The following is a 20,509-nucleotide window of genomic DNA, read 5'->3' as shown; positions in this document are numbered from 1 at the left end:
AAAAAAAGACAGATTGCTGACTACTCCGTCCTCCAAAGCTTGCTAATATTTGAAAATCTCCCAAGGTGGGGTTGCCGCTAAATCAATTTAAAGCACACATCTGGATGCTGATGCCTCGTCTCAGTAAGGAGACCAGAACTTAAAAGGTTAGGCTTTTCTCAGGAGGGCAACCGTGTGAGCAAGGATACGGCAAGGACAATTGAGAGCAACAAAAGTGGGAGGAAAAAAGGATGGATATTATCTTGAAACACCCTTAATGTTAGAAGGAGTGTGAAAAAAAAAAAAAAAAAAAAGAGCCATCTGGTGCCTCTTAGCTGCAGTGATTGCTTCCGAGATGGAGTCCAACAGGAACTGTGGGGGACTGGTGTGATCATTTTGTGCGCGCGTGAGAGAGCGAGTGGCCGCGAGCTGTTCCGTGCACAAAACGAGGTGGTAACACTTGGCGCAGGCGTGATTCAGACCGCGGTAGTAAACAAACTTTTGTTGAAAATATATGTGTCTGTGTACAGTGGTGCCTGTAGTAAGCATTAATCAAAATTAATTGATTACCTTTCCACACAAGCAACGAGCTTGAGAAGTCTATGTTTATCATACCATCTACCGTCAGGGTTTCATGAGGGAAAAAAAAAAAAAAAAAAGCACAAAGGGAAAAGACAAAAACTAGTTTTGAATACTGTCATTGACATTTGCTGTCATCAGCGAAGGGGGGGGGGAAATCGAAATCAGAAATCGTATTTTTCCTGTATCGCCCAGTTTTGTCTTCCTCCACCCAGTCCATGTCGGCGACACTGAAAAAAAAAGCAAGAAAAGTAGCTTCTGACCCCACCCTGCCGTGGCGTGTCTCCGTGTGTTTACGGGTATTTTTAGAAGAGATACCCATGCACGGTGGTCCGCTGGAGCAGATCATTTCATGTTCCACTCCCTTACTGTCCGCCGCTTGTATTTTAGAGTAGATTCCGGAGGAAAACACCGAAGCCCAAAAGGCATGTTTTTTGCTATTGCTTTCCACAGCGGTCTGTGCAGAAGCAAGTGCTTTCATCAAAAATGAATGGACGTACAGCGCAGCATACAGCATCCCTCACTTACTTGCCCAATGGCTCCATCCTGCTGGACCGCATCATTCATTTGCTGCATTTCAAGTAGAGATGCACCGATACCACTTTTTAAAATGGTTTCATCGTCATTTGAGTGCTTGCCTTAAATGTAGCGTTTCAGTTATAACATAAAATGGTTAGCGAGGACCAAAAGTGAAACGGTATCACACCGTGCTTGCCTTTACTCAACATGCACATCGCCCAGCCGGGCCTCCCACGCTTGGTGACGCAAGCGCGGCCGGCCCGGCGGAAGCAGGGCAGCGTAGAGCGGAGCCAGAGACACTTGATGCCCGCTCGACGGCCCGGCCGCCGCGTCCGTCGCTGCTCGAGCGGAGTTCGTTTATGCAAATTATGTTCTACCAAATGGACGATGAATCTGAGAGGTTCTAGGACGGCGCTCTGCGGCGCTCCGTGGCGACTTAAGAGTTGTCATCCCGTGTTTTAATTTACGTGGACAGAAATATAAGGGCAGGACCGGATTTGCAGAAAGACCCGGGTTCCTTTTTTTTCTCCCAGATCAAAAAAAAACAAGGGTTAATCAAGAGCCATACAATTAGCAGTTTAGTACAAAACGTAAATAATTGATATGTAACGGGAATTGTATTTGCAAGTATCCAAAATATGTGGGTTCCTACTCCATTTGCGATGAAATGACGGAATGCGATGGCATGACGAAAGACCTCTTGGAAAGACTTTTCAACATAAGTTTGAATTTGGGGAAAATTGCAACGCAAGCGGTCCCGGCCTAGCATGCCTGTCAGGTTTTTTCCAAATACCGTTGACCGCAGTGCTTCATTGAGCCTGACTGCCACCACTGGTGCATTTTCTACACTTGCAGACTGCGGTGCAGGCCAAACAGATGCCATCCAATACGGAGGCAGCTGGTAGCTTGGCATCATTGGCATTCCCCAACCTCTTTAACGCCTAATTACCTGTTTGCTTTTTCTCTAGTTTGTGAAGCTGAATTATGCCAAACTTTTATCATTAAAGTGCGTACGCAACGTCAGTGAAGGAGGCCATTGAATGCAAAGGCGCCATGTTATATATTCCGCGGTACAGCCAATAGAAGGACGGATGCTACTCGTATGGTTGGTGTATGAGAGGAGATGACTTTAGGAAAAATGTCTTATACCATGACTCACAATCTGTCATCTCCCCCCCCCCCCCCACTGACTCTCTGTGATTTCATTTCACCCTGCTGCGGCCATATGGACTAATCTGTGTTTATCCTGCCCTGCGGAGTACTTGACCAGATTATATGTTTTTAACATAAAGGCAGTCTACAAACCATGTGTCAAATATGTGTTAGAATTGTGGAATCAACAAGCAAAACCTTGATTTTAAAAAAATTTTTTTATGGGTTTCTGGAATTTGATATATTTATTGAGTCATCGTGGGGTGCCTCAGAGTTCAATCCTCGGACATGTGTTTTTTTTGCTTGTATTTCTTTCATTCCATTTTGTTCTGTTAGATGCGTATTTTTTTTCGATCGACAACTGTTTTTCCCAAAAATTTCCCATTTCAATTTTTTCCCATTGACCGGCTTGATTTAAAGTGGTGAAAAAATGATTCAGTACGCATTTTTATGTGATTTGAGTATTTTGCGTGGAGGAAAAACATCTTTGATATTACAGTCAAAGCTTCTCACTTTTCCCAAGAAACTGGTTCAATCTTGTTTTTCTCCGCAAGCTTCTGAAAAAGGCCTGATTCATTTCAACCTTGCTTTGACAATTGAGAAAATAATGCGATTGTCTTGTTTATACCATTTGTTGCTAAAACTAGTCTGGAATTATTGGATTTTTCAGTTGGTCCTGCATGCAGCAGGAGTTGGGATCGGTCAAGAATCAAGATGGCCTTTGTGGCCCAATTACTGCACAGTTCTTGGCTTTATTTGAAAAATTTGTATTTTACTGATCACACTCACAGGTCTTCTTTTTGAGCTGCATTCTGTCAGTTTTCAAACCCTTAATGCAAAACTCTCCACGAACTCCGCTCACATCTAATTGCAGCTGAATGTCCCACATTTTTAAATGAGGACTGTTCTGGCTTTGCATTCTTCATTTCTATTATTAATTAGGGAGTTGAAAAGCTCTTACTGAAATTTCTAGCCCAGCAAATGTTTCTGTCAATTTCTCCGATGCGAGTTGATGAATCGCGCAATAACTTCTGGGTTGTGCTAGTATTTAAAGCCCAATATTAAACAATCAATTGAAATACATGTTACAAGTTTATTATTAAAAAAAAAATAAAGACAGATTCTTACATAAATGTGTATTTAGCTATTATTGCTGATGACCCTTGTCTCTCTCTTCATTTTGTTCATGTATTTTTCTTGTCTTCATAGGTGAGCCACGCAAGTTTGACCCGAGGTTCAGAGGGCCAATTAATAACAGGTATTGATTCTTCTCACAATCATAACCGTTTGATGAACTACTTTTGGGTCTGTTAGAAAACCAAGATGCAGCATTTATTTTCGACTACATCTGCCTAAAACTCAGCTTGTGACGTGCATGTATCGATTCTGCCCATTGTGTAAGCTTTCTGCCTGGGATGTGACGGATTGATCATTTGTCATGCTAGGTTAATACAGACGGAGGTGAAGTGCCGGCGGCGCTCTCCGCTTCAACACACAAATCAATGAGCATAAGTCAAACTGGTGATGGGGGGGGGGGGGGGGGGGGGCGGTGTTGTCTGATGGCACATGTTCTGGAGTGATCATCCTGAACTTGAAGCAACTCTTCTTCGTGCCTGTCTTCATGTCTGTATTACACTGGCCCCCGGTGGCCAAAGCAGGCACAACAGTAGCACATTGAAATAGAATGTTTTTTATAATGTAGAATATTACAGAATGCTATTTTATTTATATAAAAACGCATAGTAATCATTTTGTATTTTTATTTTCAGAGACTGTGGTGGTTTAATGGCATTTCCATTCATTTCAATTGGGAAGGATGATTTGATTATTTGTACCATTGTTTTAAAACTGTGGAATCAACTTGTAAAAAAAAATATTTTCCTTGGTTCATCAATTTCTGGAATTTTTATTTATGTATTTATTTAACCTGTATTTTTTTTTTGGCCCATACCCCTTGTACATATAAAAGTAGGTCACAATTTAAGGACCGTGGGAAAATGTGCTTCACTTAATCCACACGTTTACGTATGCCTGAGAAAATCCAAAAGATTTTCAATGCACGGTGGTTTTCGATGACCATGCCTTTTTATTCCTCTCGTCGTCAAGGGAAACATTTTCGATACTGTTCTTGTCTTGGATCTTATCTAGTGCAGGTGTTCCTAATGAGTTGGCTCATGGGTGTTGAGGGATTCCAGTGGCACAATGCAGAAGAGATTTTTGTATTGAAGCACTAACAAACCTCCCCGAGGGTCTCCACGGGCTTTTTTGGGGTTGTTTCTTTTGATGATGTAGTCATTTTCAGAGGTAATGCAAGATCGTATCTTGGTTCAATTCAATGTCTGCAGGCTTCTTTAAGGGGTGTTTTGGCTTTCACTCTTGCCGTCTCTTTACTCCCTCCTCTGCAGAGCATGTCTCTGCTCCATCTGGGTAAAGGCACCACACACACTTTGATGTTTCTTTGGCTGAGAGGCTTTCTCCTAACGAGACCCTTCAGAGAGCATGCACTTCTGCGCACGTTTTATCTCGTTTTTCCACGCGCGCTCCCACGTAGGCCTTTAACAAAACACGATTAAAACCGAAAATCGCACCACTCTTAAGAAATGTCACCTTTGATGCCACGCCTCCAGAGCTCGTGCCTCTAATACAGATACAGTTTGTGCATTATTATTATTATTATTATTATAAAGTAATTTAACAAACACAATCCTAGATTGAAGACACATTTCTTTTTTTTTTCTGGTGACGGCCATCTGACCGGAGTGAGCGAAACTGAAGCTACCGCTCATGCTAACCTTGCTAGGTGTGGATGAGAGGAGGAAACGTGGCTAGTATGTCAAAAAGCCCTGAAATTGCGGCGCTTCAACCTCATTTAGGTCTACTATATTTTGATGAAAACAGATGAAATTCAACAAAACCCAGAATATTTATCCTAAGTGCTTGAAAAAAAAAAAAAAAACATCCCAGAGTCACGCCAGACATGTTAATGCGCCTTCAAAGACACCAAACCCGAAATTCATTTAAGTGGGGCACATTATATATACATCTTCATAGCAATACAGACAAAACGAAAATAAACCTAGTAAATTTTAGGTGTACTGGAAAATGAACATTTTAGGAATATCAATATACATTTAAATCAAAAGTGTGTGTTACAACGTTGATTTGCATATCTTGTGTTGAGGTTATTCACGTCTCTGTTGAACTGGAAAACAACTCCAAAGAGTGGAGAAAACTAAGAAGACTGAAACAGGACTGTGCCGGTATGCAGTTTCTGTAATCATTTCGAGATAAAGCTAAGCATGACATTTTTTTCCAAACTTACCAACCTTTCATCCCACAATATACATCGATAAATATGCCTAAAGACATACAATATACGATTAATCTACAGATGTTGTTTTCTGTAGACATAAAAAGCAGGATTACAGAGGATTCAACGATAATTGTCAACACAAACTAGGCTGACCTTAAAATACTTCTCCCTGATGTGTCTTCTTTGAATTTTACAGCGTAAAACAATAGTGTGCCGCCATCACGTGGCCAACAGAGGAATTACACCAAAAATGACCAAAGTCCACACCAAAATAGCTACAGCAAAAATCCGCGAAATACCCCGACTATGAACCTGCGACCCGTGATGTGGGTACTGTATATATATATTTTTTAATATTTATCAAAAAATGCACTGTGGGTCAGATGGTGTATCTTTACTGTCCCACTCCCACCCTAATAAATACATTCTTGAAAGTGCTGCTTGTGTGTTATTCAACCGGCCATCCACTTTTACCATATGTGGGAATCAACCAAGAATGAATTAAGCAGACTCTGTGGCCTGCCTTCCTGAGATAAGAGAACAAAGGAAAAATTGTTTTCGCTCTCACTTTGTCAGCTTCCCCGCATCACTCACACTGGCACGCTTCTGGGGTGACTTTGTACCGCTGCTGTGTTTGCACTTTGTCTTAATACACGTGCGTCGCCATAGCGGGTAGTTGACACATCTGCTCTAACGCTCTCATTGCTGCGGAGGAGCAAGGTCAGCTGGCTGCCAGCCGCCGCCACAGATCCCCGCAATCTTAATCGTCGATGATGCGCCCAAGCGATCGCTACCGTACTCTGTGCGAGCGTGGAAGGATGGGAGGTTTCAAAGAGGGGGATGGCGGCGGTTGCCATGGCAATCTGAGCAGCGCTTCCTCTTCCCGTTCTTTTACGATTGAAGGAAAACGCTAACGCCATTGCCTGCCGCCGAAGCGACGCTGCTGTTCTTGTCTTGACTGCCCCCTTTTGAAATGGTGGCCGTCTTCCCGAGGCAAACGTGTGCCCACTTTCACTGCTTTCATGCCTTCTTTGTTGCCAAAAAACACATTCATTTATCGTGGAGGATTCACATACTGTACATGATAGTCAATTTGTGTCTTCTTTAAAAGGTGCACATTTAGGTTTGGTACATGAGAGGTGAAAAATTGGATCCCAGCTCAGCGGTTTGTCTTTGCAGCGCTCATTTTTGAACACGTTGGAAATTACATTGTTAATTTGTGCATGCATCCAACTATTCTAGTATAATTTTCGTCCATAAATGACAAAGATTGAGGTTATATTCTTTTTTCCTCTTCTTCTCTTTTATAAACATTATCTGCAATCCCCGGAAGCGCTTAACCCGTTCCGTGTTTACTGCACGGGCATTACCCGAGTAAACGGTGGAATAATCTAAAAGATAATCGATTCTAAAAAGATTTGTTTGTGAGAGCCCTACCCGCCTCACTGCTCACTTTTCTGCTTTTAAAATGGAAGTCAACCCAAACGGTTTTTTTTTTTCAAGAATATGTTCTATGCAGGCCCACTAGTTGAAACAAGACATTCTGATAATTATTGCATTGCAATTAGTTTTAATCCACCGGTTTTTAGCCATGTCAGGGGTCGGCCATTTTGTCACTTCTCTCGACCGAAAATGACATCACAGTTGCTCAGGTAACAACCAATCACAGCTCGCCCCTTTTCTGAAGCTGAACCATGATTGGTCGTCCATCCGAGCCCTGAGCATTTGTGATGTCATTTTCAGTCGACAGAAGTGACAAAATGGCCGCCCCCGGAGATGGATAAAAACAGGTGGATGAATTCTTATTCCACACATGCAATATTAATTAGAATCCCTTTGTTTCAACTAGTGGGCCTGCATAGAACATATTCGTGAAAAAAATATGTTTGGGTTGACTTCCAAGAGGCTGGACTGACAGCTTCTCCCACAATGTAAAGGAGCTTGTTATGAGGGAGGATAGTGAAGAAGGAACTCGCTTTGAAGAAATGCAGACTATTGTGGAGTCGAGACAAAATCAGGCTTCAAATAGATGCGCCTGTGGGATAGTCCACCCCTGAAAGGGATTTTTTTTTTTTTTACGTGTCTCACTTTCAGAAAGTCCATAAAGCTCCAGCAGCAGTTCTCGCTCAACATATTGCCCGGATATCTCTGAGCAAAGTACTATACACAAAAACACACCATTTTAAAGCCTCATTTGAATCTACTTTGTGATTTTATTCATTAATCAAATTTGGCAGTGTGCCTAATTTTGAATACATTTCTTTTCACTTTACAGGGACTTGTGTGCCTGGACTAGTACAATCTCACCAAATCCAGTGGAACCTTGGTTCACAAACTTAATTTGATCCTCGACTCTATTTGCCAACTGAAATATTTCCAACCTGAGGTAATTTAAATGAATGGAAAATGGAATTAACACATTGCAGCCCCACAACAAAGTTATATTGACCTTATGTGGTTAAAAGTAAATACAGTACAATTTAGTTACACCGTAGGTGGTAACACACTTTATTTGGAAGAAATTACATGGTGTGTTCGCTTACCGCCGCGTAGCATCTTAGCATTTTCGTATGTTGTTGCGCCTTTCGGCTTGTCCACCCAGGGCTTGCTACAGGTAGACTTTATGCTTTGGGGAACCACGTTGCGTTGTGGGATGTGGCGGCCATTTTGTGCCAGGAGTATCCATTGTGTACTAGTAGACATGGCTGCGTAGCCTGCTAGCTCGCTGTCGCTACCTAGCGACTCCTCGTTCCTCAAAGGGACTGCTTAGCTTGCTGCATACACAAAGTCTTAAGGATTTTTTTTTCTTGTCTTTGGCTTTATGTGCCCCTATGTCATATATCTTTGAGGTAATTTGTCTTTACAAATGTTGTTTTCGTTCCACTGTAAGCATTTCTATCGCCCCTCTGTCAATCCCAGTGCTAAATGAATGACAGAATCAAGTGCTTCCTTCTTTCTTCTCATCCCCTAGTTTCACGTTCATGATCCTTTTCCCACAACTTTTTATCTTTGCAGGGAGCGCACGGATGTGATCTGCAGTGTTATTTTTGTCAGCGTCATCTTCGCCTACATCATACTGGGCCTTGTGGGTGAGAGTGACACACTGCTGCTGATTATATCACACAACATTTCGTAATCACACAAATGCACGCTTACGTGCATTCAGCGAGAGGGGGGGGAGGGGAAAAAAATCACGTTCCAAAATGAGTTCATCGATGGTTGAAACCCGAATGACAGGAATGTAAGCGAACACAGCGTGAGGTGAAGTTTCCCACAGCCTCTCCCCACTGGGCCTCGCTCGCGCAAAGACTGCCGGTGGCCTGTTTGCCGCTTGGACAAATCTTACTTTCGGTGACTCTTGTCCCCGCCAAAGCAAGAACCTTATTGATTTTTCATGACAATAATGCCCCCCCTCCCCCGCATATTTGCTTTTCACTTTTCACCTATTCACTTTTTTTTTTTTTTCCAGTGGCTCCTATCCGCAGCTATTCACTGTTTTTGTGCTCTTTCTGGTGCCGCAAGACTGTGCCAAAGCCATGTCTAATGTGCAAGTAGCACGGTCGTGTCAAAGAAGCATGTTGTCACGATACAAACTATTATTACTGCAGCTAATTGGGAAGCTGAGCATTTTCACTTTGTCTGCTACCGTTTTCAAACACTGTACAATATCTTTGAAGTGCTAGTGCTGATTGTGTGACTCCTCTATAAGATGCAGAAGCACTTGCAGGGGAAAAAAAAAAAAAAAAAAAGCAGGCGTGTATCATATCAGGGTGGCTTATCCAACAAGATGTCTGCTGGTGGGAAGTGCGGGGGTGTTGATAAACTTGGCTCCCCCGGAGGATGGGTTATTCTTTTAACAAACAGCACAGCTTTCTTGTATGGCTCACTCTGCGTTGTGCCCTCATTTACATCCTCGCCTCGAGGTCATTAATTGTTAAAGGATCCACGCGATATATACGAAAGCAATGCAATCGTCTGCAATCTCTTTAGTTTGCCTTCTTGAGATTTTGGGATCATCTTTGTCGCCATCCTTTTTGCTGCCTTGACAGGAGAAGTCGTGGCTTTCGATCAGGGATGGTCTCTATATGCTTCTTTGTCATTTGAAAGAGCATGAGCAAGAACAATGGACGATCATCCAAAAAGTCACTGACACAGTCCGCTGTTAACTGAAGCGCGGTATCCTTTCGCTTCGTCTTTCTTCAATGTCAGGCTTTTGAAGGCTGTCTTCATATCCAGCGCGCTATTTTTTATAGACAGCTAGCAAGGTGAAGAAAGGTCGTTATTGTCATAATAATGGATGGAGGGATGGAAGTCAACCCAAACATTTTTTTCAAGAATATGTTTCCAGCAGACCCACTAGTTGAAACACGGCATTCAGATTAATTTTGTGTGGAAAATAAATTAAGATGCAAAATGCACTCGTTTTTGGGGGCAGCCATTTTGTCTTCTGACGACTGAAAATGACATCACAGCTGCTCACAACGACCAATCACGGCTCAGATTCAGAAAACAGGTCAGCCGCGATTGGTCGGTTGCGAGCAGTTGCGATGTCATTTTCAGTCGGCAGAAGACAAAATGGCCGCCCCCAGAGATGGCTAAAAACCAGTGGATTAACACTCATTCCACAAACGCAATATTTATCAGAATGCCCTCTTTCAACTAGTGGGCTTGCATGGAACATATTCTTCCGCTTTAAACATACATCATATGAACAACATGTAAAATTCTATAACGGAACTCATACTCACCAATGAGAGGTGAATGTACTGCACAAAGCCGCATCGTAAGTATCAACCTTCAATTTGACGTATACTGTACTAAGAGTAAGAACAGAGTAGCAATCGCATGTAGATATAAACTGGACAAGAAAATCTGTTAAAAAGCCAATCCTAGCCCAAAAAAAAAAAAAAAAAAAAACACACAAAAAAGAATAAACGTCATTATTTCGCCCTAAGCTTGACTTCCTCCTTACCTGTACTTAGTCAAGTGTCCAGTTTGCTTGTGACAGCCAATTCTTCATGCTTTCAGCCTGGTTCAACGGCGATCTGAAGAAAGCCTCCTTCCCAACCGACAGCTACGGGAAGTTCTGCGGCGAGAAGGAAAACGCGTGAGTCTTCGTCTTCCTACAGTTTGTCACCACCTTCGGACCGGAAAGAGGCCGTGGCCGTAACGTTCCAAAAAATGTTGAAAATGCCTTTTGGATGAAACACCGTCATGCCGCTTTTCCATCTAACCGCCCTCTTTGCTCACCCGCAGAAACAAAACCAAATTGTTCTATACCAACTTTCTCAGATGTATGAATCCCGTAGTGTGGATTAACCTTCAGTGCCCTACAACCCAGGTAGGACGTTGCCCCGCCCACCGAGCCCCGCCATGCTCTTCCACTGTGTGTTTTATGTGCCTCAAACTTTTCCCCCCCACGCTCGGTTATGCAAGATTGATGGGCCTTCTCGTTAAGATGATGTGTTGCCCCCCCCACCCCCCTCCCCTCCCAGCTCTGTGTCTACAAGTGCCCTGACAAATTTATGACACTTCGGGATGCCGTGCGTAACGACACTCAATGGGAGTATTATAAGGAATTCTGCAAACGAGGAGTACGGCGACTCACGGTATGAGAGTTATTTTTTTTTTTTTTTTTGTGTGTGTGTGATTTTTTTTTTTCATAAGATGAGCATCTGTCTGCAGGTCACCATGTGCAAAGTAAACAAAAAAAGCAAAACGTCTCGGGCTAGAACCCACCAGCCACATTATTAGGGACAGTAAACTGGATGATGCAGTGATGTGCTAACACAAGCTCGGCAACAAAAAGAACATCAGGTGAAATGACAGTCGGAATGTACTGTGTGGAACCAACGCCTGACGCTTTGATGTTCATTTTGGTCGACGGTAGGGGGTGATATCGAGCAAGATTGACGAATTATTAGTCAGAATACCAAATTTTGTCTCGTGCTGATTATTGTGTGTAGTTTAGTTGTCCGACTTGAAAGATAAATGTGTCATCCAACTCACGATGGATTTCCACAAAAATGACAGTCTGTCACGATGCCGAGTCTGGTTGGAATGGCCTCTTCAACCTGAGTAAAACGCACCAAGAATTTTGAAAATCGGATGATCGGTTCTGGAGAAATTGAGTTTTTTGTGTAGGGGGTGAAAAAAAGGCCTTTTTGGAGAATGTTTTTGTATGATATCACCTATAGAAAAAGTGGTCAAAAAACACCTTGGAAGTAGAGAAAAACGATATGACTTCATTGTTTCTCAATGTTCTCCTCTACCCTTTCATTTCGTTTTCTACTGGGGGAACCCCCTTCTCCGAAGATTCAGTTAAAAATGTCCCCCAATTGCTCGTACGGGCCAAAAATCCGAGACATCAACAGGTCGTAATGACCTCGATGTTTCAAACACCGATACTTGCCCTGAAAATTCGACCTAGCTAGCGCAAATGGAAGATTATTTGGTGAGAAGAGCAGTGGAATTGGTCATGTACTTCAGCAAGTCAATTGCTTAAGGCAACTGAAATGCTCCTTCTCTATTTCTTAGAAAATTCAAAGATGGCGCCTACTTGTCACGTTTCTCGTAATATGTTGCAACATTCCAGTTCAATGAAGCATTAAAAGGCAATCCTTTGGATTTTTCGCTGAATCGTTGATTGGCCTTCCCACGTGCGCTCCCCATGACGGCATTTGCATCACTTCTAACTAGACTTGTCAAAATGAATCAATGCAGATAACTATTGTAACTATCGAGTCATAATTTAGAGCGGGGGTTTACTGTCATTTTCTTTACAACTGTTTGTCTTCTTTACCACCCATTAGAGCATTCCAGACCTCATCAAAAATGAAGACTGCCCATCCATGATCTGGCCAAGCGCACCTTGTAAGTCAAAGCGCACGTAGCCATTTCTTCACCATACCCCTAAAAACCCTGCGTTTACTCCCCCCCCAGTTCTTAAGCGGTGCTTTCCCAGTTTCATCGAGAGTAATGGGAATATATCCAACCAGACATTTAATGATGGCAAAGAAGACGTTACTGCCACAGACTTGAAAAATGCTGCCAGGTAAGAGGCTGATTACCTGCAAATCTTCCCATCTTAAATGGGGCGCAACGTGCATTAAAGGAATACAAGTTCAAACTCAATACGATGATTTGGATGAGCGGCCCTGGCTTAAATAGGAAGTCAACCCAAACATATTTTTTTCAAGAATGTTCTATGCAAGGCCACTAGTTGGAACAAGGCATTCTGATAAATATTGCGTTTGTGGAATAAGAGTTAATCCACTCGTTTTTAGCCATCTCTGGGGGCGGCCATTTTGTCACTTCTGTCGATTGCATGTGTGCTAGCTAGCATGCTAATCGGAGCTAACTGATCAGGAGTGCTTTGGTTACCTTTGTGCTGCCTCTTTGACAAAAAGTGGCTCACGTAATCTTCGAAACAGCGTTTCAACTTGCGCCACAATGTGAAAATGTTTTTGACAAAGTTATTCTGTCTGCTAATGCCCTCTTTTCTCTCCCTCCTACGTGGCAGCAACACGTCCCTTATGCTGCTTGCTAAAGATGTGAGCGCAAAGGTCTTTGAGGATTTTGCAGAATCCTGGCAATGGATCCTGGTGTGAGTTTATTTGTTACATTCAATATTGCTAAATAATTGTCTTGATTGACGTTATCTTCGGCTTGTAATTTTCCGTGGCATAACAACTGCTCTGTATCACAAGCCTATTTTCCAATATTCTGCTTGCTTGATTTAGCAACGTAGCATAAAACCAAACAGTACATCTTAATAAAAAGAAATCGACCGTAATAATTTGTTTTCACAACTCTTTTGATCAAACATTGACTTACAAATACAGTAGTTGAATGGGACTTCACGCCCTGAGGGGGTCTGTATCATTTTTTTCTGGCACAAAGCAACTTTGAGGAGGATGGGATCAATCCTGGCACACCAAAAAAAAAAAAATACAAATGTCCTGAATTGCTTTACTGCATACTCGCTTCCTCCTTTCGCTATAAGGACGGCTCAGGATTTCCCGACACTACGCGCTGGCACGCATGGGAAATGTGGTTGATTTTTTAACAAAACACTACCGCTTTTGTCCACATGGCGCCGCCCTAATCAACAAAAACTGACATATGACACAGTGTTGCTTTAACATAACTTAAACCTGTAAAACAGTATTAAAGACAGATTGAGTAGTCAACAGAAATCTCAAAGTATCAAAAAATAACAGCCAAGCCGGAAAAAAAACAAGTAACAATTTAACATAAATTGATTCATCGCTACTTCACCTTTCAGATTACATTCTTGTGGAATGTTACTAATGACCAGGGGCGGAGCCACGGGGGGGCCTTGGTGTGCACAGGCCCACCCAGATTGACAGACTGCCCACCCAGTGAGATTCATGAAAAAAATCTATACTTTGAAATTTTTTGTAAATTATTATTAAATTAAATATACAATGTGTCGGGATAGGCGGATTGTGCTCAGTGAGAGAAATATTCAGGCCCACCCATTAGCCACGTTCTGGCTCCGCCCCTGCTAACGACTCATTAAAATTAGGCTGAGAGTCGATTCCACAACCAAGAGTTTTGAAAAAAAAAAACCCCACCTGAGATTTCATTTTCAAGATTGTATCACCCAGCCCTAGGTGTACCTAATGATGTGTCCAGCGAATGTATTTTGCATCACAAGTGTGTGACGTCGCAGAGGGATGGCAATCACGATGGTGGTCAGCCTGATCTTCCTCCTGCTGCTGCGCTTCATTGCCGGCTTTCTGGTGTGGCTCATCATCGGCGGCATCATTTGCGCCGTCATCTACGGTGAGTTCCGTGCGCCCTTATCCCGACGTGTCCCAAAGGTGCATTTGATTCCATCGCTGCGTCGTATCTCAGGTATCGGCCACTGCTTCTGGGAGTACCATAAGCTTCGCGGGAAGGAGGGCGCTGAGGTCACCATCTCCGAGCTGGGCTTCGATCCAGACTTTTCTGTCTACCTGGAGCTCAGGCAGACGTGGTTCATTTTCAGTACGCTTTAACGATGGCAGTGGGTTCTCTCCGACTTGTAGGGCGAAAAAAAAAAAAAAAGAAATAACAAAACAAAACAAAAAATAACAAAAGTAAATGGACATGTGGTCTTGTTTTAAAGTGATTATTCTATGTCTGATCGGGGGCATCATTCTACTTATCGTGGTTTTCCTGAGGGAGCGGTTGATGATCGCCATTGCGCTGCTGAAGGAATCGAGCAAGTGGGTACCGCCGATCTTCATTTTGAACCCTTTCACACTGAACTGGTGCCATGGCTGGATGATTTCAGGAGGTAGAATTTTTTTCTGACAGTGCAATTCAATTCATGTTTTTTTTTTTTTTTTTTTTTCCCTAATCAAGCTTTAATCAGATGTATTCTTCTTTCTGCTAGTTTTGATTCAAATTCTGCATTGTCCTGTAAAAATGCTGTCTGACATGATTTTTGCACTGGCATCTGCTCAGTACGAAAGGTTTATTCATCTTCACACCTCAAACAAGATGCTCGACCACTTTTTTTTTTAATTTTTAATTTTTTTTCTCCGTAGGGCCGTCAGCTACATGATGGCTGCTCTTTTCTACCCCATCGTCACCTTCCTCCTGTTGTTTCTCGCCATCAGTTACGGAGCCGTCGTAGCGCTGTATCCTTGCAAACGCTTGAGACATCGCTCTCCGCTGGCGGAATATAAATTGTTCATGGAGTGCAAATGTTTTAGCACCCCTTGGAAGTTTTTTCGACATTTTGCCACATTTCGGGTATGAAACATGAAGATATAAAATTGGATTCTTTTGTGAAAATTTCAACACCAAGTGGGACACGATCATGAAGTGGAAAACACAATATTTTTAAGCTTTTTTTTTTTTTTTTTTAAAACTGAAAAGTAGGACATGCGAAATTATTTACCCCCTTTTCTCTCAGTGCAGCCAACTGACTCGTTCCCTGATGCTCTGTGATGTGTGTCATTTGGTAGAAATGTACTTGCTCTGTGATGGTCTGATGAGCTCTTTTCAAAGAATATTGCGGAGCAAACAGCATTACGAAACATTTTTCTTTCGTATTGAAATGGAGAAAGTATCAGACCGCCGACGTAATGTACGGTACGGAGTAGATCCGGCTAACGGATGTGCCGATGTGTCGGCCATGTTGGTCGTGCTGACGTTATCAACAAAGGCAATCGAAAGCATGGACGTCAATTTAGCGTCGCCGTAGGCACGCAACTCAATGCCGACGTAGCCACGCCCCTTCCCAGACCTCACTTTTTTCTCGTTATAATGTCGGATTGTTAATCATGAATGTTCAGGTGTGTTTATGTTATTTTTTTTTTTCCTTCCTACCCTTCACGATTAACGCGGGGTTACTGTACTTTGAAAGCATCACGGCGCATACCCGACCGAGTGTGTACGTGCGCGTGCGCCTTAACTTGTTTACACTTCAGGTGTTTAGCGACGTCCAGCGTCGCCACCTACACGATCACGCCAACAAATGACAAATGCATACTAGGCGAGGACACCGCGTGCACCCCAGAGGTTAATAACCCTTAACGTTTTCCTTTGCTCCTCTCGGAACGTCGATCCGAAAGCTTCAAATAACGCACCGGCGATTCAATCTTTCAGACGTTCGATCCGAGCAGCCTGCAGGGAGATTGCGCAAACTCACGCTGCTTCTTCAACTCCTACGTCAGCGAGGGCTTCTACAACAACTGCATCGCGCTCCTCCAAGCGATCAATGTGTTCGTCTTCTTGTGGCTGGTCAACTTTGTCATCGCGCTGGGCCAGTGCACCCTGGCCGGAGCCTTCGCCTCCTACTACTGGTCCGTGAGGAAGCCCAAAGACATTCCCCCCTGCCCACTCCTTGCGTCTTTCAATCGAGCCTTACGGTAGGTGGCGGAACGGACGCGGAAAAAACAGGCACGGCTCAAAAAAAAAAGTCCAAACGTGGACATAATTAAGGTGAACCGCCTTTTTGATCCAGCGATTCGTAGATACTCTTATTTGAATAATCCCTCGGATGTTGGTGCTCCACTCTTGGCGGAATCGCTTATTCTTATTATGATAGTGTTTGTGTCGAAACTATCCAACTATTAGCATCTTTTGGGTGGTCTTTCTGAAATGGTCCCCAAAAGACTATTGACGGTGGATTACTCTTAAAACACTTATCTCCAATTTTGGATTTTTTTTTTTTAATTTTCACATTTAATACGATTTCTGCAACGCGGGAACATGATTCAGGTAAAAATGAGAAAATGAAAAAAAAAATGGAGGTAAGTGTTTTTCACATGACAGCGACGATATGTATGTATATGTGTGTGTATATGTACATAAAAATCAAACAAATCTCCAAACCAGTCTCGGCCTGGGGAAAAGGACATTTTAAGATATTATGTTTGATTTGTTTTGCAACCACGATTGTAACTTAAAACATGAACAGTTTCAGTAGTCTGTCATAATAATATCAGTTGTTTTTTGCAGAGGATAAAGAATATACACTGCCCTCCATTATTATTGACACCTCTGGTTAAGATGTGTTCTTTAGCTTCTAATAAATTTGTTTTTGTCTTAGTAACATAGGACCTTTTTTTTTTTTTTTTTTTTTTTAAAAAGGACAAAAAAAAAGATGAAACTCCAACCTTTCATTCAGTTGCATTGTTTCAGTGGGGGAAAAAAGCTTCAGGGCTGTTTTCACAAGTTGTCATTTTTTGTTTGGTCCGAGTATCAACTTTAGCTGGGAGTGGCGTGAAACATCTTAAAAGCCTCTTTTGTTTAAGATTTTTTTTTTTTTTTTTCTCACCATGCCAACCTTGCTCCTTGTCGCAGTTACCACGTGGGCTCACTGGCCCTTGGTGCGCTCATCCTCTCTGCGGTGCAAATGATCCGCGTCGGTCTCGAATACCTGAGTCAAAAACTGAAGGGTAAGCTTAAACCGCTGAAAAAAAACAAAACAAAACAAAAAAAAAAAAACTTCCAACATTCCCCGTGATTTTGTTGACGACAAAATGGGACGCGTGGCTTGTGTTCCTTTCGTAGGTACCCAGACTGCATTCGGTCGCTTCATGCTGTCCTGCCTCAAATATTGTTTCTGGTGCCTGGAACGTTTCATCAAGTTCATCAACAGAAACGCGTACATCATGGTGAGTCGCTTTACAAAGTAGCGCCCGCCCAGCCACCTGACGTGATCCGCCGCCTGTCGCCTCAACAGATGGCAATACACGGAAAAAGCTTCTGCGCCTCCTCCAAGGATGCTTTCTTCCTGCTGATGAGGAACGTTCTCCGGTAGGCTTTTCCTTTCACGCAGTAGAATTTCACTCGTCAAGCGTAGACCTCCGCCCAGGAAAAAATAATCACAGAGCGCATTACTTTGACTTACACTTTTTTTCGTTGCGTTTCATAGTCAACCAATACGAGGGAAATGCATTTGTGTGTCCGCAATTTTTATTCCGGCTTGAGAATGCCTCCAACCCCAAGCAGAGAGTCCGGCAAGAAGACAAATTAGGTCAAGAAAATGCCGTAAAATAGGAAGCGGATTATAAATGGACACAAATCCGCCTCGTTTTCTTCGAAATGCGACAAGCCGTGAAAGATTCCACTCGGAGCCTCAAAAGTACACAGCGAACCGTTGACAGTTCGTTTGAAGTGCGTGATAATTTTTTTTTTTTTTTTTTTTTTTTTATTGGCTTCAACGCTTTTGTAGAGCATTAAAATATCTTAAGATACTCTTTTGTGCATTGGTGCAATAACAAAGTGACACATGCACATATTGTGTCATCATTTAAATTGGCAGCCTTGCGAAGTCCCATGTGGCCCCCCCCACCCCCATCCATCATTTCAGTTGCCCAGCTCCGAGTTCCCAAGAACCCTAGCGAGGGTTCAGCGGAATGAATGAATGAATGAATGAATGAATGAATGCATTGGCTGGGATTCGAACCCCAGTCCTCCCACATGGCAGGCGCGAATCCTACGATTGGCCCACCAATGCTGATGTGCTGAATCAAATATGCGGTAGACGTCAGCAGTTTGTATCTTTCAAGTACAATATTACATTCAAGGTTGTTTTTGCATCTCTCTCTCTCTCTCTGCTTGTAGTGTGGCCGTCCTGGACAAGGTAACCGACTTCCTGCTATTCCTGGGGAAACTTCTCGTTGCAGGATTTGTCGGTGAGTCCGCCAGCGAGCCCACGTCAAGCCCTTTTCCTTCATTTGCTTGGCGCTAGCTGATTGTTTTGTGCACTTGCGCTCATTGTTTTTCCTGCAATTTGAACATTCCGTTGAAATTGTTTTTCCCCTCTGATTCCATGTGCGCCAGGTGCGCTTGCATTTTTCTTCTTCACCCGTAAAATAACACTCCTTAAAGGGGAGGCGCCAACCCTAAACTACTACGGGGTCCCTCTGGTGGTAAGGAAAGTTTTCATATTAGGTGTACAGTAAAGTTTGCAAAAAAAAAACAAAAAAACCAAAAAAACGAGATGACTAAGAGAAAAAAGTTTATATTTGCCTATATTAATTGATTAAAACATACACGTTACAAAATAAAATCCTAAAATATTTTAATATAATTCCAAATTCTTTACCCTTAAAAATAAATAACTTACAGAAAATCTTGTGCTTTTATTAAATTATCCTATAACATTATACCTAATATTGTTTTGAAATTACATTTTGCAGTCTAAATCTACATTGGTTTGGGATAAAAAAAAAAAAATACCCCCCAAAATATCAAGATGCACTTTTTGTTAGTGATGATATATGTTAAATACATTTTTTTCCCTCCTTTCTTTTTTTTTAGAATTTTTTTTATTTATGTAACGGTAACACTTTTTCCAGGAGAAAATTACACTGCTTCTTGAAAACATGTTTTTCTTTTTCTTTTTTTAATTGTCAAGTATGACCTTTTTTTGCCCCATTTTTAAATGAGTTTCTCATTTTTCCGCCCATCATAATTAATAAATGTAAATATAACTACACCAAGTGAGGTTCAGCAGTACAGACAATGGATGGATGGATGATTATGAACTTTTAGTCATAACTTTGTTATCTTCTTTTGTTGCCCAAATGCTTTTTCACGATTATTCTTATTTACAATTTTTTCCCCTCGTTCTTCCAGGCGGTGATATTGGCATCCTACTTGGTTGCACATGGATTTTTTAGTGTCTACTCCATTTGCGTGGACACGATGTTCCTGTGTTTTTGTAAGTAGCCTTATTTTCCATGACACACCGTGACACTGACTTTTAAAGACAGACTTATTAACACTACATCGTGTGGCGTATGAGATGTTAACTACACATTTCTATTCCTCCTTTCAAACTTTCTCCACGACTAAATCAAATGACTTTTAGGCCAGGCACTTCCTGTTGATCGGCCAGTTCAATTTCTTCTGCTCTGTCAAACTCTAGTGATTGGAGGATTAACATTATATTTTACGTACAGGAAAAAAAAAAAAAAAAAAACACAATTAAAGTGGGAGTCAAGTCAGAAATGTTCTTTTCAATAATATATTCTGTGACCCCATTAGTCTTAACACGGTAATATTGCACTTTTTTTTTTGGCCATCTCCGGGGGCGGCCATTTTTTCTTCTGTCGACTGAAAATGACATCACAACTGCCTACAACGGCCAACCACAGCTGACCCGTTCTCTGAATCTGAGCCGTGATTGGTCGTTATGAGCAGTTGTGATGTCATTTTCAGTCGACAGAAGACAAAATGGCCGCCCCCGGAGATGGCTAAAAACGAGTGGATTAACACTTATTCCACAAGCGCAATATTTATCAGAATGCCCTGTTTCAACTAGTGGGCTTGCATATTCTTGAAAAAAATATGTTTGCGTTGACTTCCGCTTTAAGCAGCAAAATCCACCCAGGTGTGCTTAGCGCGTGGCGACGTAAAATGGCCGCCGGTGGCTTCATTTCACCCGACGGCGAGTAAGCGGCGTTGTTCGTCAATTCATATATACGTCCGTGG

At 42.3% G+C, this 20,509-nt stretch overlaps 1 protein-coding gene and 1 long non-coding RNA gene across 8 annotated transcripts in view; one reads left to right on the top strand and one right to left on the bottom strand.

Annotated features, from left to right (window-relative positions):
* LOC147138990 (choline transporter-like protein 5-B) overlaps positions 1 to 20,509 on the top strand; it is a 29,537-nt gene that overhangs the window by 6,899 nt on the left and 2,129 nt on the right. For 3 of the 4 annotated variants that reach the window (XM_086046608.1, XM_086046607.1, XM_086046609.1), the window contains exons 2-21: positions 3,439 to 3,487; positions 8,558 to 8,631; positions 10,571 to 10,649; positions 10,799 to 10,883; positions 11,038 to 11,151; positions 12,355 to 12,415; positions 12,485 to 12,596; positions 13,065 to 13,148; positions 14,241 to 14,353; positions 14,426 to 14,557; positions 14,679 to 14,778; positions 15,103 to 15,195; positions 15,991 to 16,081; positions 16,169 to 16,431; positions 17,369 to 17,463; positions 17,579 to 17,682; positions 17,751 to 17,824; positions 18,635 to 18,705; positions 18,854 to 18,942; positions 19,652 to 19,736. In XM_086046608.1, the coding sequence (XP_085902734.1) occupies positions 3,439 to 3,487; positions 8,558 to 8,631; positions 10,571 to 10,649; positions 10,799 to 10,883; positions 11,038 to 11,151; positions 12,355 to 12,415; positions 12,485 to 12,596; positions 13,065 to 13,148; positions 14,241 to 14,353; positions 14,426 to 14,557; positions 14,679 to 14,778; positions 15,103 to 15,195; positions 15,991 to 16,081; positions 16,169 to 16,431; positions 17,369 to 17,463; positions 17,579 to 17,682; positions 17,751 to 17,824; positions 18,635 to 18,705; positions 18,854 to 18,942; positions 19,652 to 19,736 (1,968 nt within the window). Of the gene's footprint in view, positions 1 to 3,438; positions 3,488 to 7,817; positions 7,929 to 8,557; positions 8,632 to 10,570; positions 10,650 to 10,798; positions 10,884 to 11,037; positions 11,152 to 12,354; positions 12,416 to 12,484; positions 12,597 to 13,064; positions 13,149 to 14,240; positions 14,354 to 14,425; positions 14,558 to 14,678; positions 14,779 to 15,102; positions 15,196 to 15,990; positions 16,082 to 16,168; positions 16,432 to 17,368; positions 17,464 to 17,578; positions 17,683 to 17,750; positions 17,825 to 18,634; positions 18,706 to 18,853; positions 18,943 to 19,651; positions 19,737 to 20,509 lie in introns of all 4 variants that reach the window. The other variant, XM_086046611.1, reaches the window with a different exon arrangement.
* LOC147138991 (uncharacterized) lies at positions 8,082 to 16,445 on the bottom strand. 4 transcript variants are annotated; one of them, XR_015088902.1, is made up of 5 exons: positions 16,212 to 16,445; positions 14,188 to 14,591; positions 10,515 to 10,628; positions 10,291 to 10,359; positions 8,082 to 9,799 (listed from the first exon to the last, which is right to left on the bottom strand). It is a non-coding gene; the product is annotated as an uncharacterized LOC147138991 (long non-coding RNA). The 4 variants fall into 4 exon arrangements; XR_015088904.1 differs by lacking the exon at positions 14,188 to 14,591 and having other exon boundaries at positions 16,150 to 16,445; XR_015088901.1 differs by lacking the exon at positions 14,188 to 14,591.

The sequence above is a fragment of the Filicampus tigris genome, chromosome 12, assembly GCF_054856515.1.
Source record: "Filicampus tigris isolate MCC_2025a chromosome 12, RoL_Ftig_1.0, whole genome shotgun sequence".
NCBI classification, from domain to species: domain Eukaryota; kingdom Metazoa; phylum Chordata; class Actinopteri; order Syngnathiformes; family Syngnathidae; genus Filicampus; species Filicampus tigris.
The sequence above is the reverse complement of the archived record's forward strand: the minus strand, read 5'-3'. Positions and strand labels throughout refer to the sequence as shown.